The sequence below is a fragment of the Montipora capricornis genome, chromosome 12 (assembly GCF_036669925.1).
Source record: "Montipora capricornis isolate CH-2021 chromosome 12, ASM3666992v2, whole genome shotgun sequence".
Classification (NCBI taxonomy): domain Eukaryota; kingdom Metazoa; phylum Cnidaria; class Anthozoa; order Scleractinia; family Acroporidae; genus Montipora; species Montipora capricornis.
Window position 1 is genome coordinate 23,428,827 of NC_090894.1, and position 26,149 is coordinate 23,454,975.

The 26,149-nt window shown below is 40.4% G+C and overlaps 1 protein-coding gene across 2 annotated transcripts in view; it reads right to left on the minus strand.

Annotated features, from left to right (window-relative positions):
• Positions 1 to 26,149, minus strand: part of LOC138027889 (ral GTPase-activating protein subunit alpha-2-like) — a 46,433-nt gene that overhangs the window by 3,402 nt on the left and 16,882 nt on the right. Inside the window, exons 14-40 of one of the 2 annotated variants that reach the window (XM_068875509.1) lie at positions 25,972 to 26,094; positions 23,372 to 23,801; positions 22,005 to 22,622; positions 21,222 to 21,514; positions 20,497 to 20,595; positions 19,746 to 19,907; positions 18,691 to 18,816; positions 17,613 to 17,747; positions 16,563 to 16,621; positions 16,365 to 16,473; positions 15,612 to 15,722; positions 13,569 to 13,637; positions 11,785 to 11,901; positions 10,333 to 10,522; positions 9,463 to 9,530; positions 8,974 to 9,123; positions 8,319 to 8,372; positions 8,057 to 8,204; positions 7,555 to 7,670; positions 6,662 to 6,843; positions 6,041 to 6,148; positions 3,954 to 4,025; positions 3,227 to 3,350; positions 2,538 to 2,696; positions 1,651 to 1,809; positions 801 to 928; positions 240 to 481 (exon numbers count right to left, since the gene is read on the minus strand). In XM_068875509.1, the coding sequence (XP_068731610.1) occupies positions 240 to 481; positions 801 to 928; positions 1,651 to 1,809; positions 2,538 to 2,696; positions 3,227 to 3,350; positions 3,954 to 4,025; positions 6,041 to 6,148; positions 6,662 to 6,843; positions 7,555 to 7,670; positions 8,057 to 8,204; positions 8,319 to 8,372; positions 8,974 to 9,123; positions 9,463 to 9,530; positions 10,333 to 10,522; positions 11,785 to 11,901; positions 13,569 to 13,637; positions 15,612 to 15,722; positions 16,365 to 16,473; positions 16,563 to 16,621; positions 17,613 to 17,747; positions 18,691 to 18,816; positions 19,746 to 19,907; positions 20,497 to 20,595; positions 21,222 to 21,514; positions 22,005 to 22,622; positions 23,372 to 23,801; positions 25,972 to 26,094 (4,351 nt within the window). Of the gene's footprint in view, positions 1 to 239; positions 482 to 800; positions 929 to 1,650; positions 1,810 to 2,537; positions 2,697 to 3,226; positions 3,351 to 3,953; positions 4,026 to 6,040; positions 6,149 to 6,661; positions 6,844 to 7,121; positions 7,355 to 7,554; positions 7,671 to 8,056; positions 8,205 to 8,318; positions 8,373 to 8,973; positions 9,124 to 9,462; positions 9,531 to 10,332; positions 10,523 to 11,784; positions 11,902 to 13,568; positions 13,638 to 15,611; positions 15,723 to 16,364; positions 16,474 to 16,562; positions 16,622 to 17,612; positions 17,748 to 18,690; positions 18,817 to 19,745; positions 19,908 to 20,496; positions 20,596 to 21,221; positions 21,515 to 22,004; positions 22,623 to 23,371; positions 23,802 to 25,971; positions 26,095 to 26,149 lie in introns of those variants that run through there. The other variant, XM_068875510.1, reaches the window with a different exon arrangement.

Genomic DNA, 26,149 nt, shown 5'->3' on the forward strand with positions numbered 1-26,149 from the left:
TTAAATACAACAAACGAAACGACAGGACAGAACAACAACAACTGTTTAGAATCCCAACTGGCCAGACGCAAACCAGTTGGCTATTTACAAGTGCAGCGGAGAAGTTGAACAAGGGACTTAATTCCGGTATCAAATTCGAGTCGTGGTGAGAACGGACTTAGAGCCCGGGATCTACGGATTTCAAGGCAATGGCCCTAACCACTAGGCCGCACTGCAACCTCTTTCACTTGTTCACTCACCTAGCTTACTCAGCGCAAGTCTTGGTGCCGCCACCGCACTCTTGGATCGATTGCGAAGAGATGACCCGTTGTTGCCAGAGACAGTATGTGTCCGTACTATGTGCGATAACACTGGGGTGGGAGGCTCGCTTTCCGTGGATCTAGGAACCGGACAGAATACCAACGAGGCAAACTCCTCGAACGTTGTGGGATCTTTGTGTTTTTTTACGATTCTTTCAATGCAGTTCTCACGTTCCTCGAAACTGGTGTGATTATTAAGGGAAGAGCAGATAAAATAAGCGGGCCTATTATATAGATTACGAAATTGGCGTGGCTACAATTGTAGCTTCACCGATGACAAACGATATTATTTCCGAAACGTTTCCGACGATTTTCGAAGTTTATAAATCAACTATACGAAGTTCAACCGGAGATAAATGATCTTTACCCGCCATCATCCGGAGCCAAACGATTACTCAGTGAAACATTTTCAAAAATTTTCTGGCGAGCCTAAACCATATTGAGATACTCTAAGATAAATTGTAAGTACTGCATTGACTATTACACACAAAACAAGGATACTATCGCTCATACACCGGAAGAAGTTCTCGACTGGCTCGGCTGGCATTTATGGCGGTAGCCCTGACAAGGGAAGGCAATACTTTCCTGTCCACCAAAGCACCGTCAAATAGTGGCCCAAACATCGGAACCTTGAAACAAAGAAAACAAAGCTAAGGTCATTGCCACTGGATGAGCCAGCCAGTAAAGTCTTCAAACAGTTTCGTTGTCAAAGCCCAAAAATTTGAGAAATAATTGTGATAATTCGTTCTCAAACACCAGGCTGTGTTTTTTTTTTACGGTCAGCACCTACAATAAAATACAGATCTCTGGCTGGGTCCGAACAGCAAAAAATAGCAACCTCTTGGACGAGAATGGGAATGTTTTTTTTTGCCGAAAGGATGGGTTAAACCGAACAAGACAACACAAAAAAGGTGTACCTACATAACTGGCTACGTGCCAAGGCTTTGAAATTTCTAAATGACGAGCAGTTCCGTATTTTTCTCAAATGGAAATCAGCAGTCATTGTCACCAACAAACAACAATTGGTGACATGGACCACTTTCATAAATGGTGACCAACTTCAAGTTCTTTTCTATTTATGTTAATTTACTGCCCTCATTTTGAAAGAAATATTCTTTTAAAATTTGCTCGTCGTAGCGAGGCCAGAAAGGCTTACTAGCAATAAAACAGAAGAATATTTTATTTGGCCGCCATTATGAAAGAGGTCTAAAACTTCTGAGTCACTGTCACCACTGAAAAACAATCCTTCTCAGGACAATCGCACTCCATCGAGTTTTGATATGATGCCTGGGTTTCTAACCAATTGCTATTTCAAGATGATATTATGATCAACCAACGTGAAGCTTCAAACCTTGGGCTTTTTGATGATCTGTATTCTAAACAAGTGGTTCTCCAGCGGATAAATCACAATCATTACATCAGCAAACTCCGTGTTGACAATGCCGTGTCTGTAATCTCTGTAATGCTCCGACCACACAATGTGAACCTCGTCGTTACCAAGGTGACGCACCTGCAGAAAGAACAGTCGATCGTGTACAGCTATTTTGAGAAAGGTTGTCGGAAAAAGTGCACGCGACAATCCTGAAAGGTATTGTGGGTGATTTTAAGTGCACTGTTTTTCAAAGAAATTTAAAAGAATCGTACGGGAGGCCACTGATATATGTTTGCGAGTGCTGAAGGAAAGTAACAAAAGTAGGTTCGACAGCTACAGTCGTTAGCAAAACAGTGTATTGATCATCTCCCCTATTACCTTTCGGAATTGTCGCGTGCACTTTCTTCTTGACAAACTTTCTCGAACTAGCTGTACATGACAGATCTTTCAATGGGAGACTCCACGACTACAAAAAATAACTTTAAACCAGAGGGAATGATGTCTAAGATCAAATTTTACAAAATTCCGAGATCAAAGCTTCCTACAGCATCATACTGTCTTCGTTAGCAAAATGACCTGTGTTGTCTCATGACTCGTGTATGTTCAGTCACGTGACAATCTGATCTGGATAGCCTCCTTTATTACTTTCATTTTTTTCAAAGAAAGCATGTGTATAAGAAAAAACTAAAAAAAAGGGAAGTGAAAAAAACAGTTATTACATCGGTTTTGTACGTTTCATTGTGGAAAAGTGAAAACCGGTAAAGGAAGGTAAAGTAGATGATTTGCTTCGTTTTCGCTGCGATACAGGGACCGTGTGTACAGAGTCTCTTCACACCAGAAAACATGCCGGAACATCAAAGTCTAACCTTCTTATTAAAGCCGTCGCTGTCAGAAGCGAGAGGTATTCTCGTGGAAACATGAAACATAACTTCAGTTGTGGAGGTACAGTAATATGGAGCTGTGGTTCCAGTCGATAAATTCTTCTCCAAACCACCAAGAAATCCAGTATGTTTAGAAAGGTCCACCTTGTTAAACGAGATAAAGATGAAGCTAGCAACCAGTTAAGCATTAAAAGGCCCGAACACTGCATCAGGCAGCTAAGTGAAATTAAAATTGATCAATTTCTGGACGCAGACATCCATAAACTAGGAACCCACAATTAGATATTTTTTAGTCATCAAACACGAGAATAATAGAAATGTTTTAAGTTGTTTGATCGAATGTTTGATGGTCTTCAAATTTTATCAAACACGACCAAACACGACCAAACAAGATGGCCAAACGGTAAAATGTTGGATCACCAAACCATGTTTGATGTTGTTTGGTCGCCAAACATTTCCCGTTTGGCCAGGCCCTAAAACATTTCGCATATAGGATAAATTTTTTTCATGACAATTAAAGAAAGACTTTTCGCTTGGACACTTTAAACGACGCTACACTAAACTTGATAATGACCGACTGAATTTCCAGTCGCAAAATTTTTTTATCGCGTGGGAATTCAATTGGAAAGGAAGTCCCTATATCTTTCCTATGAACATAAGAAGAACATCTTTACCTCCCAAGCTAAGCCAGCTACAAAACGTTCATATTCTTCACTCCCTACGGAGTTGGACATTATGGATGTCTTGTCTTCTTGTCCTTGAGCTACGTAAAGCAAAGCTATTTTGTGCGTTTCACGGCTGCGGAGAAAAATCATCATGCAAAAACCACCTTGTAATTTGGTCTAACAACTACGCTTGAATGGGTTTGTGTAATACACGCAATTTCATGACAGATAACTGAGACTGCAATTGATGGAAACGATCACAACAACCACCTCTAATTATTTCAAATGGTTATCGCATCATTTTAACAGCAACATTTTAACCTAAAACAACCTTATTCCAAATAAGAGAGAAAATGAAAAAAAAAAGAAATTTTCGATGACGACTCAGGGATACTCGGAAAAATCCGAGTTCTCCTACGACCTGCCGATTACTAGTTCGGATGCTATTCGTGGGAACTAGGCCCCGAAACTTGTTTTTACTCGCTTCGGGGTTACCATTGGTCACCGACTTCATAACAAGACGGTGAATAATCTGGAAATGAAGTTGTTTATTTTGGTGTTGACGTAATTGTGTTACGTTGAAATAAGAACCTCTTCCGCATCGCTAAGACTGAATAAATTTAATGCCACACCGTTTTAATCGATTAAACACAGCACCTTCACTAAAGGCGCCAGCGATAGTCATGCAGCAAAAGTTATTTACAAATACTGTAAATAACTTTGGTTATTTACTTACCACCGCCTGCTATCAAGGTTCTTTAACTCCCGCAAGAAACGATCGTTTTTCTTTAGAAGATCAATCTTCATTCTGTAGAAAAAGTGCCGAAGAAAGTTACAAATAACTTCAATCACACTCATGCCATTTAACCCGCCTTTTCTCTCCATGCCATAATCATTTATGTCCAGATATACACCTAATTATTACATAGACATAAGTGTTTTACTAGAAAATACACCACTCATAAAATTCCTACGAAACTATCTCCGGGACTCGAGTGGCGTATTTTCCATATCCTCACTAGTGAGGATATCGATGACGTCATTTCCCGCCTTTGCATGGTTGTTTGTGCAACAGTCAGTGAAAAATGACGAGCGATAGATTCGTGAAGTTCTCTAAAGCTGATATAAAATCCTTCTCTGCGAAACAAGGAAATGCTAACACGAAGAATATAACTTCATACAACTTAAAATTATTCAAGGAGTTCCTTGGAAGTGAAGAAGAAATGCGAAAATTGAAGAAATTCCTGCCGCCGAGCTGCAAGAATTTGCGATGAAGATGGTGAGTAAAACACTCCTGTCTAAAAAATAAAAATAAAATTACACACTGGCTGGAAGATGTGAATTTTATCTTCTCGTGTTAAAAACATTATTTTACTCACTCGTGGCGCTCGTTCGTAAAATATTGTTGTTACCACTCGAAATAAAAATTCATATCTTCGCGCCGCCGTGTAATATCCTCTATTTAGATGCACGCCCAATTTTGGCTACCAATACGATGTGTTCCTTCAACTAGAACTGAGCACTTTTAGCAACTCTCTATTTTCACATTCCCCATAATACACTTCGTTTGCCCCTCCAAATTTTGCATAAACCATTGTTTTCAGATGCTCTTGGGACACTACATATTCAAAATGCAAAATTTGGCGGGCAAACAAAGTGCATTATGGGAAAGGTGAAAATAGAGAATAATGGAAGTGTAAGGGTTAATGTCTCTTTTTGGTGAGGGTAAAAGCAGCTGGTTATCTTCACATTCGCCCTTGTCACACGGCGGCCATATTGTCCCGGGAGACCAAAAAAGCTTTGTTTTACCACGCCAAGCCTCACCCCCATGGTTTCCACTGCGAGGCTTGGCGTGGCAAAACAAAGCTCTTTTGGTCTCGCGGGACAATATGGCCGCTGTGTGAGTCTGAAACTCAGCTCACATACGACCCGAGAAAGAGTTGAACCCGGGTCACAGAGGTGGGAGGCATGGTTGATGACCACTAAACCACCCTGACGTCCCCTGTGACGTTAACTGCTTAAAGGGGCACTGTCATGCTTAATTTTTTTGGGGGTCAAAAATTTGGTTAAAAACCTACTAGTTAGTACTTTAGTTCATACGTGCAACATTCCTGACAACCCACTGACAAGATATGAAATATATTTATGGCACAAAGAGCTATTCGAATTTAATTTTTGGTGTCTTTCTGAAAACACAGTCTCCAAACTTGAAAAAAACTGGCCAGTTTTTTCAAGTTTCAATCCATTTCCATCCTCTCCATCCTTGGCTGTAAACAACAAAGAATAGCTTCTGTGCACTGCAATGGTCATTGGCAACAAAACTACACCATTATTTTCTAGTTTTCATTGATGCGAGGACGTCTTTTAGTGTTTTGAAGTTTGACTAACATAGCGTGACACTGCCCCTTTAAGTTGGGGAGAATAGCAAGAGGACACCACGTGACGCATATCAAAATCGTCGTCGAGCATCTTACTACGTGCATTTCTGGACATAGAGTGGTTTTCAATTGAGTGTCGAAAGTAATTAGTGAATTGCTTTAGTTTTGCAATACTTCACTCAGTGATTGGTTCAAAGTTCTCGAGCCATTTTTTCAACCAATCAGAAGTGAAACCAAAACCAGTCGTGGCTCGCGCGTGCACATTGTCCGGTGCTTTGTGTCGGCTACGTGAGATTACTTCGAGTTTTGATTGGTTTACTGGATCGTCTCCGTCCTTTTTAATTAGCCAAAGTAATTGCTTTGGCTTTGGTTTTACGACACTCGATTGAAACTCGCTCTGTATGGCTTTTTCCCTCTAAATGCAAAGGTGTTTTTTTCACTTTACCTTTTCTCCGAAGCCATCATACCGATTTGACTGATGACAAACCGGCATAACTGGAATGGTGACATCGGGACTTCATAAGGAGGAGGTTTGGACGCCAGTGACGATAGTCTGAAAGCAAATCAGATAATTCGCTTATAAACATCAACTGGTCAGTTTGTCAACTGTTGTAATTTCTAAACAAGACATTCCAAAAGAGCTGCGAGAAGTTTTTTCCTGTGATTCCGGGAATCTGCTCGAAGTGGTTTTAGATCTTTTAGCCCGCAGGTGAAATCGTAAAGTTTCACCATTCATATGAAAGCTATTGAGCAGGACTTTCCCTGTGTTGTACAAAGAAACCCGTCGACGAATTTTTTAACGGTAGAAACAGGCCACTTTCGATACATTAACATTCAGCTTGAAAGAGAGGTTTAGAGAAAAAAGACAAAGGAAAGTGGATGATATCGTAATATCTTTCACATTCAGTGAAACTTGTTTCTATTGTTTTTGTCCTCTCAGCCTCACTATCAAGCTGAATATTTTGAAAATGGCCTATTCAAATGAAAGCTACTGAGCCACACTATCTTCAAATGCTCATTGCTCCTTTTTTATTTAAAAAGCATGAAAAGCAATCAAAACACTTACCTAGGATCGTCCAAGTGTTCCTCAACTTGTTTCTTCTCGTTGATGTCTTGTTCAAGGATGGTGTCTATAACGTCATACTCTATGTCACTCATCAAACTCTCGGGGGAGGGGCCAGGCTCATTCAGAGTGAGGTCTGGGTACAACAAACACTCCTGGCTTGTTGATCCAATGTCACTCAAAAGCTAACAGCATTAAGAAAAAAATGAGACAGTGATTCCTAGAGATTTTGGCTGGGATGTCTGGATGAGAGAGGAGGGGAAGAAAAGGGAAAGAATAATAAAAAAAGTGGAAAACATATAGACAGCGAAAGTCAGAATATACTGTAAGCGGAAGTAGAGGAAACCGCTGTTTGTGAAGCTTCAAATGTACCTAACATCAAAATATCTACTTTAGCAAAACTTAAATATGAAACATAATTATATTTACCTTGCTTCTCTAGATTTTACTTTTTAATTTGCCTTATAAGGTACCTAAGAGTCCTGTGTCCCATGGCGGAGGCAGTGAGAGGCATGGGGCTATCCCATCGATGACGTCATAAGCTACTTTGCATTATAGTTCTGAAAGACCTTTATCAATGTAAATTAGTTCTTGACGTCATTGAAGGAAACGACCCATACCTCTCTCCTGCTCGGCCATGGGACAAATGAATGCCAGCTTTGTTACTCTCTCGAACCTCATTGCGCCTGGTAAAATCTGGAGAGGCAAAGGTGACATATATCTTAGACATTTAACTTTTGCAAAAGAAAATACTTTGAGGTTAGGTGCACTTTAAGAGGCGAAATATTGTCGGTCTTATCGCGTTGGGCTTTGCGCAGGTACTCACGGAGGGTGATCAACAAAAGCCAGTTGCAAACCGGTGACGAAACGAAAATAGACAAGGGTTAAGCTCTCACCTCGTCAAGTTTATCACCAGGTATAGGCGTTGAGCTTTTCCTGGCCTGCGCAAGTGCACTGGACGGAATGTTCGACTCTTCTTGAGGAAGCACGTTATCAATAAAATTTGGTCCTCCTTTACGAAAAAACAACATGTAACAACAACAATTACACTAAATATAAATGATTTAAATGAAGGAATGCTTCACTCTCTTGAATAAACAATTTCTGTCATTTTCATACTCAATCGAACTAGACAGCGATGGTGTTGGAAGAGCATCGCAGTCCAGGTGCAATGCTCCACCATCTTAGCTATGAAGCAACATTTGTTACGTGTAGGTGAATTGCTCTCATGTCTCCTTACAAGGATATGAAGGGCGGATTTTGGACAAAATGAAGAAAACAATCTGCGCAGAAAATTTAAACGATTGGCATTCAAAAATGTTTCTTTAATGATCAATTCGTTTCGACAAAACAAAGTACACTACCTGTTTGTAAAGTATAAACCATTGACTTGCTCACCGTTGTGTTTTTGGGGTTCACTATCTGTACTTGAAGAGCCGTGCAGCAAGCTGTAGTCCCATACGTTTTTCCCCGTCATGTCACGGATGATCATTCGCACTTGTGTAGCCGCTGTGCTCGAGGGGATCCGACAGAAGTTGGGAGAGTCCTGGGAAGAAAATTAAAACGCTATTTATAGGCATAGCACTCGAACGGAATAATGGCAAAAGTATTTTTTAAAAAGGCAAAAACACAGGTTAAGGTATTAATCCGAACTGCCCACCTCCAGAGGAAGTTCCACCAATGATATTAGGATTCTATCATTGAGCACAAAAAACTGGAACGAAAAAAGACAAACAAATTTCCAATGCGATCATTGCTTCGGTGTTTGTAAAGAAAACGCAGAAACAGCCATGCGGTTATGTTTTATTTTTGTTTCGCTCCTTGGTTTTTGCGTTAAACGAGGCTCATAAGGACAAGACTCGATTTCGCGAAAAATAAAGAACCGACACTGGACCGTCGTCAGTGAAAATGCAGAGTAATACTGTAGCTAATCCAGACGGCTATTTTCGTTTGTCTCTATGACCCGTAGCTTCTTTTGTTATGAGGGCTTGGTGTATTGTGTCTGTTGTACCATTTATTGTTCCGTTCTCCAATCACAGACCGTGTATGGAAAGCTACAGGGTCTCCCGACATGCACAGCGTCTCTAGAGGAATATTCGTTTTATCCTTTCCTCCAAAATTACCATGACCGAAGAAATCATGAACGTTGGAAAATCGGCTTGCCGGAGACCCTCAAGAGACTGAAAAATCGACAGCCGGCACCACAGCAGTCTAAGAATGCTCCTAGCTTGTACTTTAACGTCTACGTTTGTGAATGCGTGACTACTAAAAATGCCATGAGTGGAGTGCGTGACAAGCTTTACAAGCACACCAACCTGTACATTAGGCGCGTTAAAAATACTAGGCAACAGTTCATCTGCATCCACGTTAGCATTGTCTTCATGTTCGCTGATTAAACTGTCCACTCTCGATGGACCAGCACCGAGTGGATATTGTCCCATGTGGTTCACCAAGTGCATCATGACCTTAAAAGAAATGACAAATATGTTACTTCACCCAACAATAACACTTCTTCATCAATTGGATAGGTCATCAGAATAGAGAAGACGATCATCATAGAGCAAACACATGACATTTGAAATGAGAAGACGTGTTATTTCTTTTGTGAGGAGGCCTGTGTCAAACGTTTCAGATCTGATATCGTCATGACTTGAATTGTTAAAACTCCTTGGTATGTTAAGGAGAGGAAGCATAGTGAACTTTATAAAAAACGCTGAAGTATCACTCGTGAGTCGTACACACACCATTCTGGCACGTCATCCGTTAAAATGATTTAATCAGTGAAAGTTAGATCACAGACTTACTGCTCTGGCCGTCAATTCAACAGAATCAGACTTTGGTGGGAAATCAAAGGTGTCTTGACCATCTAAATCTGCAAAAAGTAGAAAAGGACTAGTATGAGTGATCTCACCCCAATAATTTTAAAATCTCTTCAACCGATACACACCATAACTGAAAAGACAGCGGTTTTCAAAAGAGAAGATAAAATCAAAACGAACCATCAGCCAAGCCAATCACAGCTAACAATGCAAATCACATCAACCAATCAAAACTCGACGTGTCTAGTCGGCCCTAAGCGCGGGAAAATTGCGATCTATTCTGACTGGTTGGAAAAAAGGCGGTGTAAAACTGTGAATCACGTTAACAGAAAGGCGAAGAAAATGAAAACTATTAGAAGTGTTCAGCAAACAGCTTTGCGCTGATGGAATCACTTTGTTTGTTTTAATTTTGGCTTAAGGTCCCGAAAAAAAACCTTTCAAAAATCAACCAATCGAACTTGAGGCAAAATTAAACAAATCAGCGCAAAGCTGTTTGCTTAACACTTGTAATCGTTTTAATTATCTTCATCTCTTTTTTTGTACTTCATTTTCGCATAGTGTATGCTATAGAGTTCACAAATTAGATTGCTCTAAACAAAATTTCCACATGGCAACTCCAAACGATTCTTTTGTTGTTCCACATGTGTTCCATATGTGTTCCATTACATTACATCCGCTATTAAATTTATTGGAAAGAATAAAAGCACACGGCACTGCCTGCTATACAGCAACCCCACTACATTGAATTCCAGCAATAAATGTCTAAAGGTGGGGGTAGATTTAGCCAGAACATGTCCTTGCTCAAACTCCCTTCCTCGTCCGAAGAATAGATAATGTTGTCACAACTTGGGTTACCTTGTGAATCCTCTGGTCCACTGTCGGGCTGTGGTTCTACAGTACTGATGAGAGAAACCCCTGAGCTCCTGTCGTGTTCTTGTAGTCTTCCTAATCGGATCGGCCGTCCGTCACCGCTGATAATAGTGGAGATATTTAACTGCTTGGATTTTTTCTTGGGAACGTCGTTTGAAGCAGTCATTTTCAAAACCTGGAACAAAGAATTTCAGAACTACATCATTAGGTGCGGTTACAGGGGGCACTTTTACCGCGGTAAATGACCCTTTTACCACCGGAAACTGCATTTAGTGCGTGTGACCGACATTTCCCAAGGTAAATTTCCCGTGGTAAATTTCCATAGATACGTCAAAAAGATCAGACGAAGCGCTCATGACATTTAACGTGTTACGTTGGAAGGGTGTTTTGATGCCCCAGGTACAAGAGCCAATCACGATGCTGATGAAGTTGTGATTAAATTTCCCGCAAATGAATTGCGTGAGATTTCTTTTTACCTCGGTAATCTTCGTAACGTGTGACCGCTGGTTAACACAGTATACTAAAACCCAAGTGTGAGGCACCCCGGGATAATTTACCATGGGAAATGGCATTTAGCATGGTGTGTGTGTAACCGAACCTATTACTTCACCTACTTTATGCTTTATATTGCTTTTCTACAATCGAGACTTTTCCGTCTTTCTAAATCTTCCACCTAATTAAAAATACCCCCCCCCCCCACCCTACCCTACACAATGTTAATTGCTCAGGAAGAACCCCCCCCCCCCACCCCACCCTACCCTACACAATGTTAATTGCTCAGGAAGAAACAAAATAATGCAGTGGTTTCCCAAAGTTGTTTTGGGGGCAGGCAGTGCCGAATTAATAATATGTACTTAATGAAAAACAGTGTTTTAGATGTGGACCAGGAAGTCAAAAAAGCCTAAACAATTTTCCCCACGATCGTAGCCAATTCTGCACCTTGAAATATTTTCAAAGGAGTACTATGTCCTAAACCTTATTGATGCCAAAGAGCGGTTTTCGTAAGACAAAAACCAAAGTAATAGACCAATTTCGATATATTAAAATTCAGTAGAAAACAAAAGGCATCATCTCGAGGCTCTGGGGAATAAACTCATATAAATCCTTATATTTATTCCCCAGAGCCTCGAGATGATGCCTTTTATTTTCGACTGAATTTTAATATATCGAAATGGGTCTATTACTTCGACCAATCACATCAGGTGCAAACAGCTCAATGAACCAATCCAAATTCGTAGCAATTCCGTGTAACTTGCTCAAAGCGCGGGAAAAATCGCGCATGCAAGTCGCGATTGGTTTTGGTTTTCCTTCTCATTGGTTGATAAACTTGATAAACATTTTTAAACATTTTTAAACCAATCACTAAGCGTATCAATTGCAATCGCGTAATTACTTTCGACAGTCATTTGAAAACTGCTCTATTGTGCGAAGAATTACCTGGAAAACTCTGGAGAGGAGACTGATTTTCTCGTCTTCATTTGTTGTTGACATAAGCTTTGAAACTGGAATCACCATGAGCCAGTCCAGCAGGCACATGAGAATGGACACCAATACCTGGGAAAGAGACGTCAGGCTAACAAAATCAATACCTACAAGCCTTGGTAGTTCGACATACATTGAAACCTACACATAACAATGTCTTCGAACGAATTTTTGACAGCACTTGCATTAGAAGTTAACGAAAACGCCTCGGAACTAAAAAAACCGATGAAATGAACCACAGTCAACTCTTTTGTAAGCGGTCACCATCGGGAAATGAAAAAGGCGCCCGTTAGTAGAGCTGTCCGCTTACGAGAATTATTCCCATAACATGACGCTACAAAGACACGTTGGACTCTTGTTCATGTCAAACGAACGGACAGCTTGCTTTCCCGCGGACAAATGGAGGTCTGACAAAAGTGACCCCACTGTTCTGTCGCTCTGTCAAAGGTCATAGTTTTGTTTGAATAGTCCAGTTTCAAGTTCTTTATGACCGCTGAATAAAAACATTGAGGACGGAGCGGAGAGTTGACTGCCAATATATATTTATTTTGGCAATTTCTAAAGTTGAAATTCGGTTGTATTCAACTTTTGAATGGTCCATGTCGCAGCGACCATGTGTTCCGCAAAGGAGATCTTTAATCAAGGAGCGATTACGTTTTTGCAAACGTTGGCCGTCAAGCACTTATATTTGAACAGACGTAACTGATTAGAGTGTAATGTGAATTACAATTCCCACCCTGGTCAGAGTTTTTCTCTGTCCTTGTGTGGGCCCATTTCCATTAGTAGGGCTAACGCTCACATGGTTCATATGGGGTACAAAACTAGCACTTCACATTACACTCTAATCAGTTACATCTTTAATCACACGAGTAGGCTTCAAAAACAATTGAAAGCCTTCGAGATGACGGGAACGCCAACGAAAACTTCCGCTTTAAAATAAACATTTGATTGACTGTAACTATTTTGACATTGTTCAATCCTTTTCGCTTTGCACAATCTTGACGTAGTTAACAACAATTATTAAATTCTCAACCTGGGATAATGCAATTCTCGTGCTCTGACTGGTTCACTCAATCTCGGTTATCAGCTCATATACCTTGGTTTGACCTTATATGGTAAACGGTTGATCTAAGTGTTGCCACGCTAAAAGTTTTTTCGCCGGAAAGTGAAATTTCTCTCTGAAGAAAGCAGAAAAAAAGTTTTTCTGGACAGCTGGGTTAAATTCCGACGTTTAGAAGTACGCGAAAAGGTAAGAAATGTTTTTGTGACGAGCCTGCGTCTGTCTGACCACAAGGTGTTACACGACATCGCATCGGTTCTCATCAAGTTTTTTTGATTTCGCTCGGATTTGCTCGCTTTTTTCGCTCGTATTTCGTACTTTCTAAACTTTTGGAGTTTAAAGGAATTTAATAAAACAATTATTCCATTCGCGCTTGTTGGATATGAGACTGGTTATAGCCAACGTGCGCTCATGGAATAATTGTTAAATAACTGGGAGCAAGGAAGCCGTTGAAATACACAACTGTCAATTTTATCCTTTACCAGAGAGTACAAATGAATCCGTAAAACAAAGCTACAGTTGGACGGATCGTTTCTTCATTGTATCCTTTTACCAACGCAGGATATTATTTTGTAAAGAGGAAGGCCTATGCCAACTATGCAAGTTTTTATAGGCTGAAAATCTCTCCACATACGTCTCCACTCTCGCACAAGAGTTTCACAGAAAGTAATCCGCTCACCTTGTGTTGTTCTTGAATGTGGACCGCTTCTCCTCCAGGAAGCAGATTGACAATGGCATGACAAAGAACCTGAAGAGATCAAAATTCTGAATAACCTTTTTCTTCGATTCGATGCTTGCGAACTTTATATCAGAGTGCAGTGGGAGTTTTCAGTTCTGACTGGACAGGTGCAATAAGCTTCGAAGTCGAGGCTTTTTTTCTTTTAAAGTGCGCATGCTTGGAGTGGAAACCTCGTACTTGTATAGCCTGGTCCTCCAAAGGTACCCTGCGAACAGAGCCTCTTTTAATCTTACCAGAGGGCGCGCAAGAGAGGCTCTGCCAAATCGTGTCAAGTCTTTTACGTCGCCACAGCCCAAGTGTCTGGGCTAGTCAAACCGGTTTAGGCAACGCGCGCATCATATTTTTGACAAGGCGAAAGTCAAAATCGAGCCTTCAGTACGAAAATCAATATGGCGTCTCGGAGTGCGACCGAGACTTGGCCTGGGTTTGAAACTGTCTCCAAGCAACGGCTTGCTTATACTCAATAAAGACTTTACACGCTTTCTGCAGAGTCCTTTCTTTCTCGTCGAGTTAAGAAAGGCTCTGCAGGCAGGGTGCTCCAAAGGTCGCTAACTGCGAAAGGTGGGTTCAGTGGCGAGACCACTCGCTATCTACCAATTTATACCGTGTTCGATCCAAAAGCGTTCACCATCGATATGCGAAAGCCGGTTGTTCCGGTGGGAAAATGAATGAAACAGCCACTGATGTGTATTCTTTATTATAACATAAAAACCAATGAAATACCATGTGAGCTTTCGCGCGCAAACATGATATCTTCACACGCGAAAAGATCACTGTTGCTATGGTTACATATAAAAATCGCGCCCTTCGATGCCTTTCGTGAAATGATTTAGTATTTCATTGGTGTTTATATAATAAATAGAATGTTACATGGTCGCTTGGAGATACGAAATTTCTCCTCGAGTGTTGAAAGATATTTCACTCGTTCGCTCCGCGTGGTCATGTAATATCCTCTATTTAATATGGTGAATTTCTATCTTGCGATAGGCTTTAGTGCAACATTTATTTACAACATTCAAATGTGAAAGAAATAATCCAGATCAAACATAATGTGATTGAAAACCCCTGGTAGTGGTGATTCGAACTCGGAAGCACCAAAGATCAGCAAATGAGAATTGAAACCGGCGCGACGAAAAAGAATATATTTAGAGTACTTTCAAACAACACTGCTTTCAGACCACACTGTCTTCTTCTTCCTAACTTCCAAAGGTCTTACCGAAACGACCAGAAATTTGTGTACCAGTTGGTCGCGTTCCTAGAATCAGACTTTACCGCCGGAAAAAGTGTGGAGTTAAGGCCTTCCGTTTGTTTTTCCATCGAAACAAAAGGTTTTCCCACAAAGAAGGGACAGCTTATTCCTCTCCTGTTTTCTCAACAGCGGAACGTTCACAACTGCTTGTCGTAAAAAATCTAACCAGAAAGTCAATTCAATTCGGTAAGAGCTTTAGGACTCCACGTCATAGCTGAACTGAGTTTGCTGGTTTTCATTCTATTTCAAGAGGCTTTTCTCATTTCTCACAACACTCTGTTCCTTTTATCCTACAGCCAGAATCTCACACTATGGTGATATTACTAATATTGCCCCAAGTACAACCGTGAAACGGAAAATGGAAGAAATTTTCATATCTCAGCCATAAAACTTTGGAACTCCTTACCTACTGATATTAGATGTAGCACTAGCATCAAGTCTTTCAAACAGAGATACATGAACTATTTGAAGGAAAGTTAGGAAGACTTAAACAGTTTTCCCATTTCATAACTATTGTTGCTTAATGAGGGGATATAGATACTTTTATTGAAATATACTGTCTTGTAGTTTAGCTTTTATTACATATTAAGGGAGGGCTACAGGTTTGTCAGTGCTAAGTGCTACCCTAGTAAAATGAAGTTATTTATTAATTTATTATGATTTGCAAGAAGGCTATATTACTGGACATTTGATTTAAATTTACTAGTGAAGAACTCTTCTTCATTTGCACAAACCTCCACGATTTTTAAGGGGAGATGTTCGTCAAACCCACAGAGTTCACTGTAGTATTCTGATAACAGGTGAATCACTTCACAAGCCACATGACATACGGATCTGTTATGAAACTGGAAATTAAGAAAAAAAAATTGATAACAATAATAAAAATTTCGAAAAAAGATGATAATTTGAAAAGAACACAAGCACTTGTCAAGTGCGTTTGTTAAGGTTTAAAACCAAACTAAGTTCTTTAACCAAACTGAAGAGATGTAACCGATGAAGCGAGTCAGCCAAAGGTGAAAGCACATGTACGCAGCCGCAACGAAGCCCGAGACAATCTGTGCGAGTTTGCATTTTATAACCACTTTCGACACATTGAAAACTAACTTGGAACAAAATTAATGGCTTAGAGGATTTACACTTGACAATGTGTCAGTGGTTACTGTCTCGCTACGTTGACTGCGCAAGCCCGGATCAGAGGACAAGACGTTGCCATCTTTGTTTCAATCTCGTCCCTAGAGCCTCATGGAACTAATGGCGTTGCGCAAATGGTTGCCATAGGCAACAATACCAGACAAGTCCCAGATATAAGCGTCACATTGTGGAACGAGAGATAAAGTTTGTTAACATCCTTGGAGAGAGTAGAACTCGATTCTACTTTTTGCAACGGTTTCTGCAAACTTGTCTCGCAACGTTGCTAGGGTAGCAAGGTTTGCCACTTCGCGCATCGTTTCGCAATGATATATTGAGAGAACAGTAATACCACTTACGGTAACAGAGGCTAAAAGAACACAAATGCAATCAGGAATTTTCGGATGTCCGTGGCAGTGAATAAGTTCTTCCACGATGAATACACCAAGGGCGTTCAAAGCAACACACCTTTAAAAAAGATTTTTAAAAAAAAATCATATATAATTAAAAGATTTCAACCCTTTTCAGAAATCGTTCATAAAATCTCTTATATTTACCTTGCTGGGCAGGATGGCTCAAGCTTTGATGCCCGTAACAGGGACGCAATGAGTTTGTCCTAAATTCAGTGAAAAGAACAAAATTAACAGAATTAGCCTCTGTCAGACTTTCAGGGAGACACAAATCAGAGCACAGCCCTAATCAATTGTGTGCCCTTTAAAGGGGACAGAGCAGAACACCGGTAACTCTGTTTCCTGCTCTTTACAAATAATGTAAAGGATCTTTAGCGTTGCACAAAGTGCATAAGCAAGGGTGGTGAGACGAGAGTGTCTAATCGGCGTGGGTGGGTGGGTCGTGAGTCGTGAGTCGTGTGTCGTGGGTAGTGGGTCCCTAACCTTACACTTTTTTTTATCAATGACTGGAAATTCTCGAAACAGACAAGACCTAAGACCTAAGATAAATTTGGACCGAGCACTGAGGGAGCAAATATATATATTTTTTTTTATCTTCAAACAAAAACGACCCACCCACCCACGCGATTTAGCCTCACCCGGTGAGACGAGGTCTATGGGGGAAAGGGACCCTACCGTCGGCCTTCTAGAAGCGCAATCTCTTTGCTTCTCATGTAAAGCGTTTGCCGCGTTTTTATAGGAATGTATGAAAATAAAGTTTCGTCCAGGATAGCTCGTGAAAGCGATTGACCCTTCTATCCGGAACCCTTTTAACAAAACCCGAAGTCGTTCGTCCTATGGCCAAGCTAGATGGAAGCATGGGTCTATTCCTGAGATGACGTGACAAACTGCTTTGCATTTTAAAAATTCTTTCAAAATTGGAATTCAAAACAGCTTGTGACGTCATCCCAAGGATAGACCCAGGCCTCCTACCAGCTCGGCCGTGGGACAAACGAATACAAATTTCGTCAACTTAACACAAATCATGCGGTCTTTTAGATGCGGAATAAAATGTTTTGAAGTTACGGGCACTTAAAAAGTAGTTACGTTATAAGGCTTCTACAAGTAGCAATCACATTTGACAAGCGTGGAGTTTTAAATTCTTTTGACTCCTCACGCTCGTCATCTTCTGCAGTTAGCTGCCGCAGTTGCACAAACCTTGATATCTTTCCCCGTGCTCTTGTGTTGGTACTCATTCGTTTGATGTCCCGGTTGGTGAAGTGGCATGTTAGGAAAGATGTTTGGAAAACACAGCAAGGAGGCAAGCAACGTCATGGCCTCTTCTCTTGGTAACTGTGAAAATGAATATTTGCAAGGAAAGGTGAAAATGATTTACAGAAACTCAGAGGGTCACTTTGGCCATATTCGTTTTGGAATATTCCAGAACTTCTGTAGGTTACGAGGAATACTTGACTTATCATTTCTTTTGGAATCTAATTAACAATTTGAGGGTAAAGTGATGAACTATAATCTATCCATGTAAACCATGTGAGTGTCAGCCCTAATGATGGGATTAGGCCCACACAAGGACAGACAAAAACTCTGACCAGGGTGGGAAATGAACCCACGATCTTCAGGTTACATCACCGCTGCTCTACCGACTGAGCTACAAGGTCAGACGGAAGCAGGTCGTGGGAAATGAAGATGTCATTTTCACGGCAATGAAATTATATGTACAACATGCTCACATGGTTTACATAGGTAGAAAATAGAACTTCATATTACCCTCGAATAGTTAATTCTGTTGAAATATAAGTGCTACGCAGCCAACGTTTGCAAAAACGTAAACATACTCCGTTTTTGGAATGAAAGAAAGAGCATCCGCTTCAGAATGTGCAGTGGTCCACTCTGTGACGGATGCAAGTAGTCAGGATACTTGGCTGAAGGGGGTAGTTTCTAAAGAAACTGTGGTGCTGCATCGGTGGGGAAGTAGTATACAAAAATTTGGTTTTATCAACGGAGTTGATAATGTAAATTGGCCACCGTACAGAGATTCCAAAAGCTAGAATCTCTGTACGGTGGCCAATTTACATTATCAACTCCGTTGATAAAACCAAATTTTAGGGTACTTGGCTGCCTAGGTTGGTCTCTACCTAGAGGCAGACTGGTCACAGCAGGAACCCTCGAATGCCCTTTGCACCCACCTCCTGTGTCACGCAAGGACCTTGGTTGGCCACTTGAACAAGAAGCAACAGCAGCATATATACATGTACAAGAACAAATGACTGAAGCTTACCTCCATATTTTGACTTATAACAACACCATTTGTAGCTTGGATGAAGTCAAGAATCAGAAGACTTGAGCTCGGTAACACCGCAGAAAAGAAATTCGTACAGCTCCTTACAATAGTGCTCGTGATATCCTACAAAAGAAATGGTAAATTTAAGGTGGTTACAAAACAAGGCTTATACAAACTTCAGAAGAGGGAGTAACCCCACTCCGTTTTATTTCTTGTTCCGCCAGCTATTTTTTGTTTCTTGCTCTGCCAGCTCTGAAGCTGATGTTGCAGTCCATATGCCCCCTTCACCAATGCTCCATTGACAGGAACTGCATGTATCAGGGGAGAGTTGAAACAATCAAATCACCAAGGATTGACCTAAGATCCTTAGCTTTTTGAGCCATACACCAACTAATAATTAATGAGCTACATGTATACTTGATCCTCAATTTCTTTCTTGAAAGTTGAAATAACAAACAGAATTATCCTTATAGATGGTTTTCAATCACCGTGTTGGTGCACAAAACAATGGAAAATTATGGCTCATGCTTTGCATTGTAATAGAGTCAAATTCCCAAAAGACTTTTTTCTCTATCGCTCTCTGCACCAACATGGCTGCTGTGACGTCAGGTGAAAACCATCTATACTGTTACGAAATTACAATAAATACGTCTGATCAGGATGAAGATGATAATAATGATCATAGGAAATGGATGCTGATGATTATGGTGATGATGATCATCATGACGCTGCCGCTGACGACAAATATTGGTAATGGCCATGACCATGTCAATGGCGATGATGATGATGATGATGAAGACGACGATGACGGCAGATGACAATCACAATGACAATAATGATGATGATGATGATGATGACAACACGAGCAACAATGAAGAAGGCAATAACAATGATGATAAAGGTGGCGATGGTGATTGTGATGTCAACGGCGCTGGTCATTGTCATAATGATGAGGATGTCAATGATATCGAAGATGACAAATGATGATGACTGCAATAATGATGCTTCTGCTTATAGTAGTGATGGTGACAATGGTAATTACTGTGACTGACCTGATCAGTGCCTGTCAGTCCAATATGCATCAGCCGGTAGAAGTGTGTCAAGTACTCCTGGGTGAGTGGCACATCATGACGGCAAACTGTCATCACACACATCAGTTTGTATGCAAGCAGACGGCCACTCTTGAATTCATTACTAACAGACAGGGAAGCAGCCTGAACACAGACAAACGCAAATCTTAACCACAGGCTTATATCAGTAAAATGATCACCACCATTACTGGAAATAACTTGTGTGTGCAATGGGATAGTAGTGGTACCAACCCCTGCCATAACTGTAGAAACTATAGAAAAAGGAGCCTTTGGGTTTCTTCGATTTCGGTTGGTCTCTTGTCTTGTCTCTGTAAGAGTAAAGGCGAAGGAATCCAACTTGCAGGGGTTGATTCACTGACTTTTTACAAGGTGTATAAATTTGCTGTTAAAGTCTGGACCAATAAATAAACAAACAGTTGCTCAGGTGGACAATATTGGTAATTTACTTTAAAATTTGGATTTGACACAACTTTGAAGATGTTGACATCTCCTGCCATTTATTAACCTGACAAATAACACAAAGACTGGACCACCACACAAAGACATTTTGAAGATCAGTGTTGCATTGGTGATCGGTGATTGATTGCCGGACTAGGCCTAACAGGAGTTCATTCATTCTCTACCTTGCATCAAAAGGTTTTTCTCTGGGTACTGTTACATGTAGTTTTCCTCTCCCTCATCAAAACCTAACACATCACACTATGATGCTCACCTCAAAAACCCAAGTTGCCATGTGCTGCAATGGAGGGATTAAGACAGGAATGGGAGGGGTAGACTTGTTATCCAATGAAATGCCTTGATTCAGTCGGACCTTTAAACCAATGGAAGTTGTACATTATAATAATATTGTTCAAGTGCTCCAGGTCCCCCACCCCCCTCTCTTCCCTCTTAAGTAACCAACATTTTCATATGAACTGCTTTAACAACCATTTAGTAAACCATTTGAGAAGCAATACAGGCTTAAGACTCTAATAACGTTATCATGATACATGTAAGTGTTCATTTTACAAAGGTAACCCCCCTTTTTCATTGGAAAATCCAAGCTTTGGACATGGAAGTCAGGGATGTAGAGAGGTCATAGTTTACCGGCTCTTCAAAATGGAACATTGCAAATAAGTAAATTTAAGTCTACAAATGAAAATCAGCCACAGGAGTACTTGTAAGAGTTCATTGAGACATCATGCCCATCCTTTATGGCAGATAACAAAAAAAACCTTTGTATCCAACATTACATAGTGAAATTAAAAAAAGCCCCAATTTCTGGAACTAAAAGAAATTTGTAATGTTACAACTCACAGCACTCACACTTTGGAACATGCATTTCACACTGTTTTTCCCCTCCAACCAAATTTCACTTCATACACAATGTAGTCACTTACACAAACACCACTTGGGATTGTAATTTGCACCAAAGATAAAAATAATTATGGCTGATACCTTGGCCAGCATGTTCCAAATTGACGTTAGGCATTCAAACACTTTTGCATGAATGGCAGGTTCTTTAATCTTGTTGACATTACCCAGAATGCCCAGCATTCTGTGCCACAGGACTACTGCTGCCACAGGACCCCACCCTTCCCTGCAACCCCCAGCAACTACACTGGTCTCTTCTTCAAGAGCATCCCCTTCGCCAAAATCTGGATCAAGGAGCTCATCATGTACTTCATCATCTGAGTGAGAAGAGGCTGGTGATGGTGATCTGGAACCTGTAGCCAGGTCATTGGGAGTTTCTACAACAAAAACAGTGCAAACTTGGTACTTTGAACTCACTCTGAAGTCAGATAACATCTCACATTTTAAGTTTTTATTTCTGTACTTTGGAATGCAAATTGCTAAGAACAAGTCACAAGAGTGTGTTTCATTTTGACTCTGAAATGTTATCTAGTGAAATGCCTTCAACCAGACAATTCATCGGTAGCTTTGCTTTCAGTTTAAGCTAAATTTTGTTATTAGTACATACCAAACAAGTGATTGTAGTGCTTTCTGCGCATCCTGATTCGCTAGCTTGGAGGTCAATAATAGTTACAAAGGAGCAAACTATCTTCTTTTTCTGGGGTAAACCATTAATTTTATACCTATTGTGACTTAACGACTCTGCTTACACTGAGGCTTTTTCTGACAATAACTCTGGATGGCATGGCTCAAGCAAAAGGTTTCAACTGTAACTTCAAAGCAAAATTGCATAAGAAGGGCAAAAAATGGTTAATGAAGGCAACAAACCTCTTCCAGATGATTCAGGTGAGGACCGGCCTCCCAGATCATGATCAAACTCCACTGTTACTGGCTTCAGGGGTGCAGCATAGTCCCCTTCTCCCTCTCTTCCCAATCGCACTTCGTGAGCTGGTGTTGATGTCCTGTTCATAGTCCTATGATGTCCCGTACCTAAATGCAAGTCTTCCAAATTTGGTTCAAGATTTGACTCATTGATCTTTTCAAGATGAGATGGCTGTGACTCCAAGCTATTATATTTTGTGTATGGGGCTACCTCAAAGTCAAGACTACTACCATACCATGGCAAGGATTTCATGGAATCTTCACGCGACAAATAGCTGTCCACACTACTTAACCGATTTGCCCTTGAAGGAAAAAAGCCATCTGTGGCATCGGTAGTTTTTATCGAGTCCTGTTCCATACCAGTAACTGCATCCTGATCAGTTTTTGATTGTATTTCAAGACTGTCTACACTTTCTGTGTCACTTGCCAAAGAGAAGGGTACTCTGGTTTCTTCATTTACAGTACTAATGCTTGCTGTATGACTGGTTTCTTGATTATCCTTTCCTCCATTTTTAGGATCTGATAGTTGGCCTGCAACCTCAGTCTCTTTGACTGTTCCTGAACCTGCAAAGCAGAGCTCAAAATGAGATGCATGTGATTTTGACAACTGCTCCCTTAACCTTAACCTCAATTTCAACCATCACTTGACTTGTGATTTGAAATGCAGGTGATGAACATCACTTACAGTAAGTGTCCCTGTAACCCTATTTGTCAAGCACATACTTTGTGAAAGTGAGAGAACAACTCAATTAACCAGTACACGATAGAAAGACACATGTCGCAAAGATGGACCACTACAGTCAATGCCTGACCTCCTACAAGTAGCTGCAATAAGCGACAAAAATAGTTGAGACACTGGGAAGACAACAATTAGGAAAAAAATCACCTTAATGTTACATTTTCCACTTGTACCCCCCCCCCCCTCTCCCCCGCCTCCCCCCTTCAATGTTGGTAACAGAAAAAGGAAGAGTTGGTGATAAGAAAAGAGCATTGTTGCGGGGGGAATAAATGTGTGGAAATAAATTGTCAACTAAGGCTTGTATTTGTTATTGTAAAAAGATTTAAATTTACATTAGCATCTTATGAATGGTACTCTTACTAATAATATTGATGATGAATTATGCCAAGGTTTGGTGGATCCAGTGGTCAAAGTATTTTGACAGAACAAAATTAGCTCAAAACTTATCAACATCAAGAGGGTGTAGAGAAAAGAAAAAAAATAAGGCCACTTGTTAACAGACAAAGCTGCAAAAGAGCAGTCTAGATCGAAGAACCAAAATAGTAATGAGGTGATAACCATGCAACTTACTAACCTGCAGTAACAGTTGGAGAGGAAGAAATTTTTCTTATCGCCGAAACTCTATCCATAACTGGTTTACTTGAGGGGAAAAAAGCACTGTTTGATGAAGTTAATACCTTTGAATGTTCTAGTGATTTATTGGGCACAGGCCCACTAATTTCATTTGTTGACAGCATTGGGGATTTTTTAGGTTGCGGTGTGATCACAGGAGAACCAGCTTTATCGCCATTCTTATGCACATTTGAAACAAACTGCTTTGGGACAATTGATTTTTCCATGCGACTCCAGCGAGTGAAAGAAGCCTTGTTAAAAGCTCGTTTGTCTTGTGTTATCTGAGGGCGTCTCTTGCGTTTCTGCTCCGTGAGTCTTTCCAGTGGAAGATCTCCCATGTCAAGACCATAAACAGTCCTTGCCATCACTCTTGTTAAAGTTTCCATGGTGACCTTTTCAGAAAATCAACATAGTGATTAGCTTGTCAGCATTATAATTATGTGCCATAGGGAAGGGTTAGTTGTAATCTTCCTGGGGCTGGTTGTTCGAAGGCTGGATAGCCCTAACCGTTGGTTAAGAGGTATCAAAACCTATAGGTTTCCATTGTATTAACACTGGCTAGTGCTAACCATGCAGGGATTTCATTAGAAGCTGGCCACTGGTGGTTTACCGCCATCTATGTTGTCAGAAAGTTGCTTCTCAAATTTGCTATTCTGCCTTGATTTTCACTCAAATCCTTGTAAAAGACAAGAGTGACTGCCTCTTACATTGATTAGCCCAGGCATCTACAACTGTACTTCACACGTTACTGAACCCTTGACCACACTTTGAGCATCCTGGGCCCAAGAGGTGTTTTTCAACCAATCTCACAAATGTCAATGGCAAAATGTACAAAAGTAATGCTCGTGGACAAACAAAAGGAGGTACCGACGAATCTATTGTCATCTGACCTCATGGTGGACATATCTTAACAGACAAATTGTACATTGTTAAAAAACTCAAATTGGATGGATAACAAGTAGACTTGGAAAATTATTTAAATTGCATTTTCCTTTTCTGCATTAATTTCCCTAAAAATAAAATGCTACCACCTGAATCATGACAATTTTGCCTGAAATAAACCTTTAACCAGGTCACAAGAACAAAAGAAATTACCTCTTGAGAAAGAATGAACAAGAGCATTTGGATGCAGCGCTTGTTGAGGACGATGCCTACTATTGATATTGCACATAAAATGCCTTTTAATTATGTTCTTTGCATCTCGACATACTTGGGGTTCCTATGGGTGGTGCTTCCTAATAAAGGGATAATTATTCTTGCCCGGTTTAAAACTATATGGAGAATGAAGAACTTAGCAAGTGCCATTGGGATCCAAATAGGAAATTGGAGGTAACCATTATTTTTCAGAGATAATAATTTAAGTAACAAAATTAACGTAAGCAAAGTAACATCACGTTTTGACAACTTCATGTTATCATTGTCAAATGAATAAATTAAAATTTAATGGCAAGGCATATTTATAGTACTCAGGATGTGAGAAAAATAGAATGTGTCGTTCCAGAAAATATCCATACCCCCACCACGGAGGGAATTTCATATAGGACCCCCCACCCCTTCGGATTTTCCATTTTAGAGAGCACGTGGTAACCCCCCCCCCCCTCCTCCCTGGAAATTCCAAAAAATGTCGAACACCCCCTATACCCCCTGGAAATTATGTTCTTCAAAGTAAACAGCAAACAAGAGGCTGGGTATCTGGTGTCAGGCACGTATTTGAGTATTTGAGACGATATGGTAAAAGTTGCGTACATGCGTAAGTTAAAGAAAAGTCGCGAATTATCCTAAATACACAACCTTAACGTTCTTATTTTGCTGTATACAGAAGCTGGTCTAAAATGCAAAATACAGTATTGCCAGTATTCGAAGAGAGCTACTACCATACTAAGTTGCAAATAAACAATTTTTTGAGCTGTTTACAAAACGTGTGAAAAATTAATTTCGTGCGATTGAAATGGACACAATCGCAAGCACATTTAATAACAAATTTTTTACAAAATTATGCAATGAAGAAGAGAAAAAGAGAGACTAATGAGTTAAAAGCAAGTTTTCTGTACTCATCTTGCCAAATGACAACCTCTAATGTATAAAAGATGCTTCACAAGTGCAGTGATTCTCGATAAGTATCCAGCAAGAACATTCATTGTGAAGTTACCAGTCCATCATGGACAACTACTACTAATCTTTGGAGACTGGTAATGAGTAATGGTGGCTCCTTTCCAAAACCATCTTTATTTCACGCCCCCTCCCCACCCCCCTGGAATTTCCAATTCCCCGTCGTGGTGGGGGTATGGATATTTTCTGGAACCACACAATTATTGGCAAACGTTACATGAAAGCATGCGTGTAAAAAGTTTCGTGCGAATGGAATCCACTTGCGTGTTCAGTTTCGGCCTTTTGTTTTTGATCAAGAGCATTTCAAACATCAAACAATCAAGTTTGCCACGGCGTTTCTTGAGTACTTTAAAGTTCTTAATTACACTGTAAATTGTCAGGCGTTAAGGAATTTCTTAATGTAAGCAGAATTCTTTGTGGTATACACTGTAAGACAGCAGAGCAATGACTTACCTTCCACTCAGTGGTGATCTCAGGCCAGTGAGTCGCAGAGGAAATAACCTCTAAACACTTGTCCCAGAGTGTGATGGGCACATTGACTTTCAGATTTGCTCGGATCCATGTCACAAATAGAGTCTGATAATTAGAAGGCAAAAACAAAAAATAATGAGGAAATTGATGCCAAGTAAAG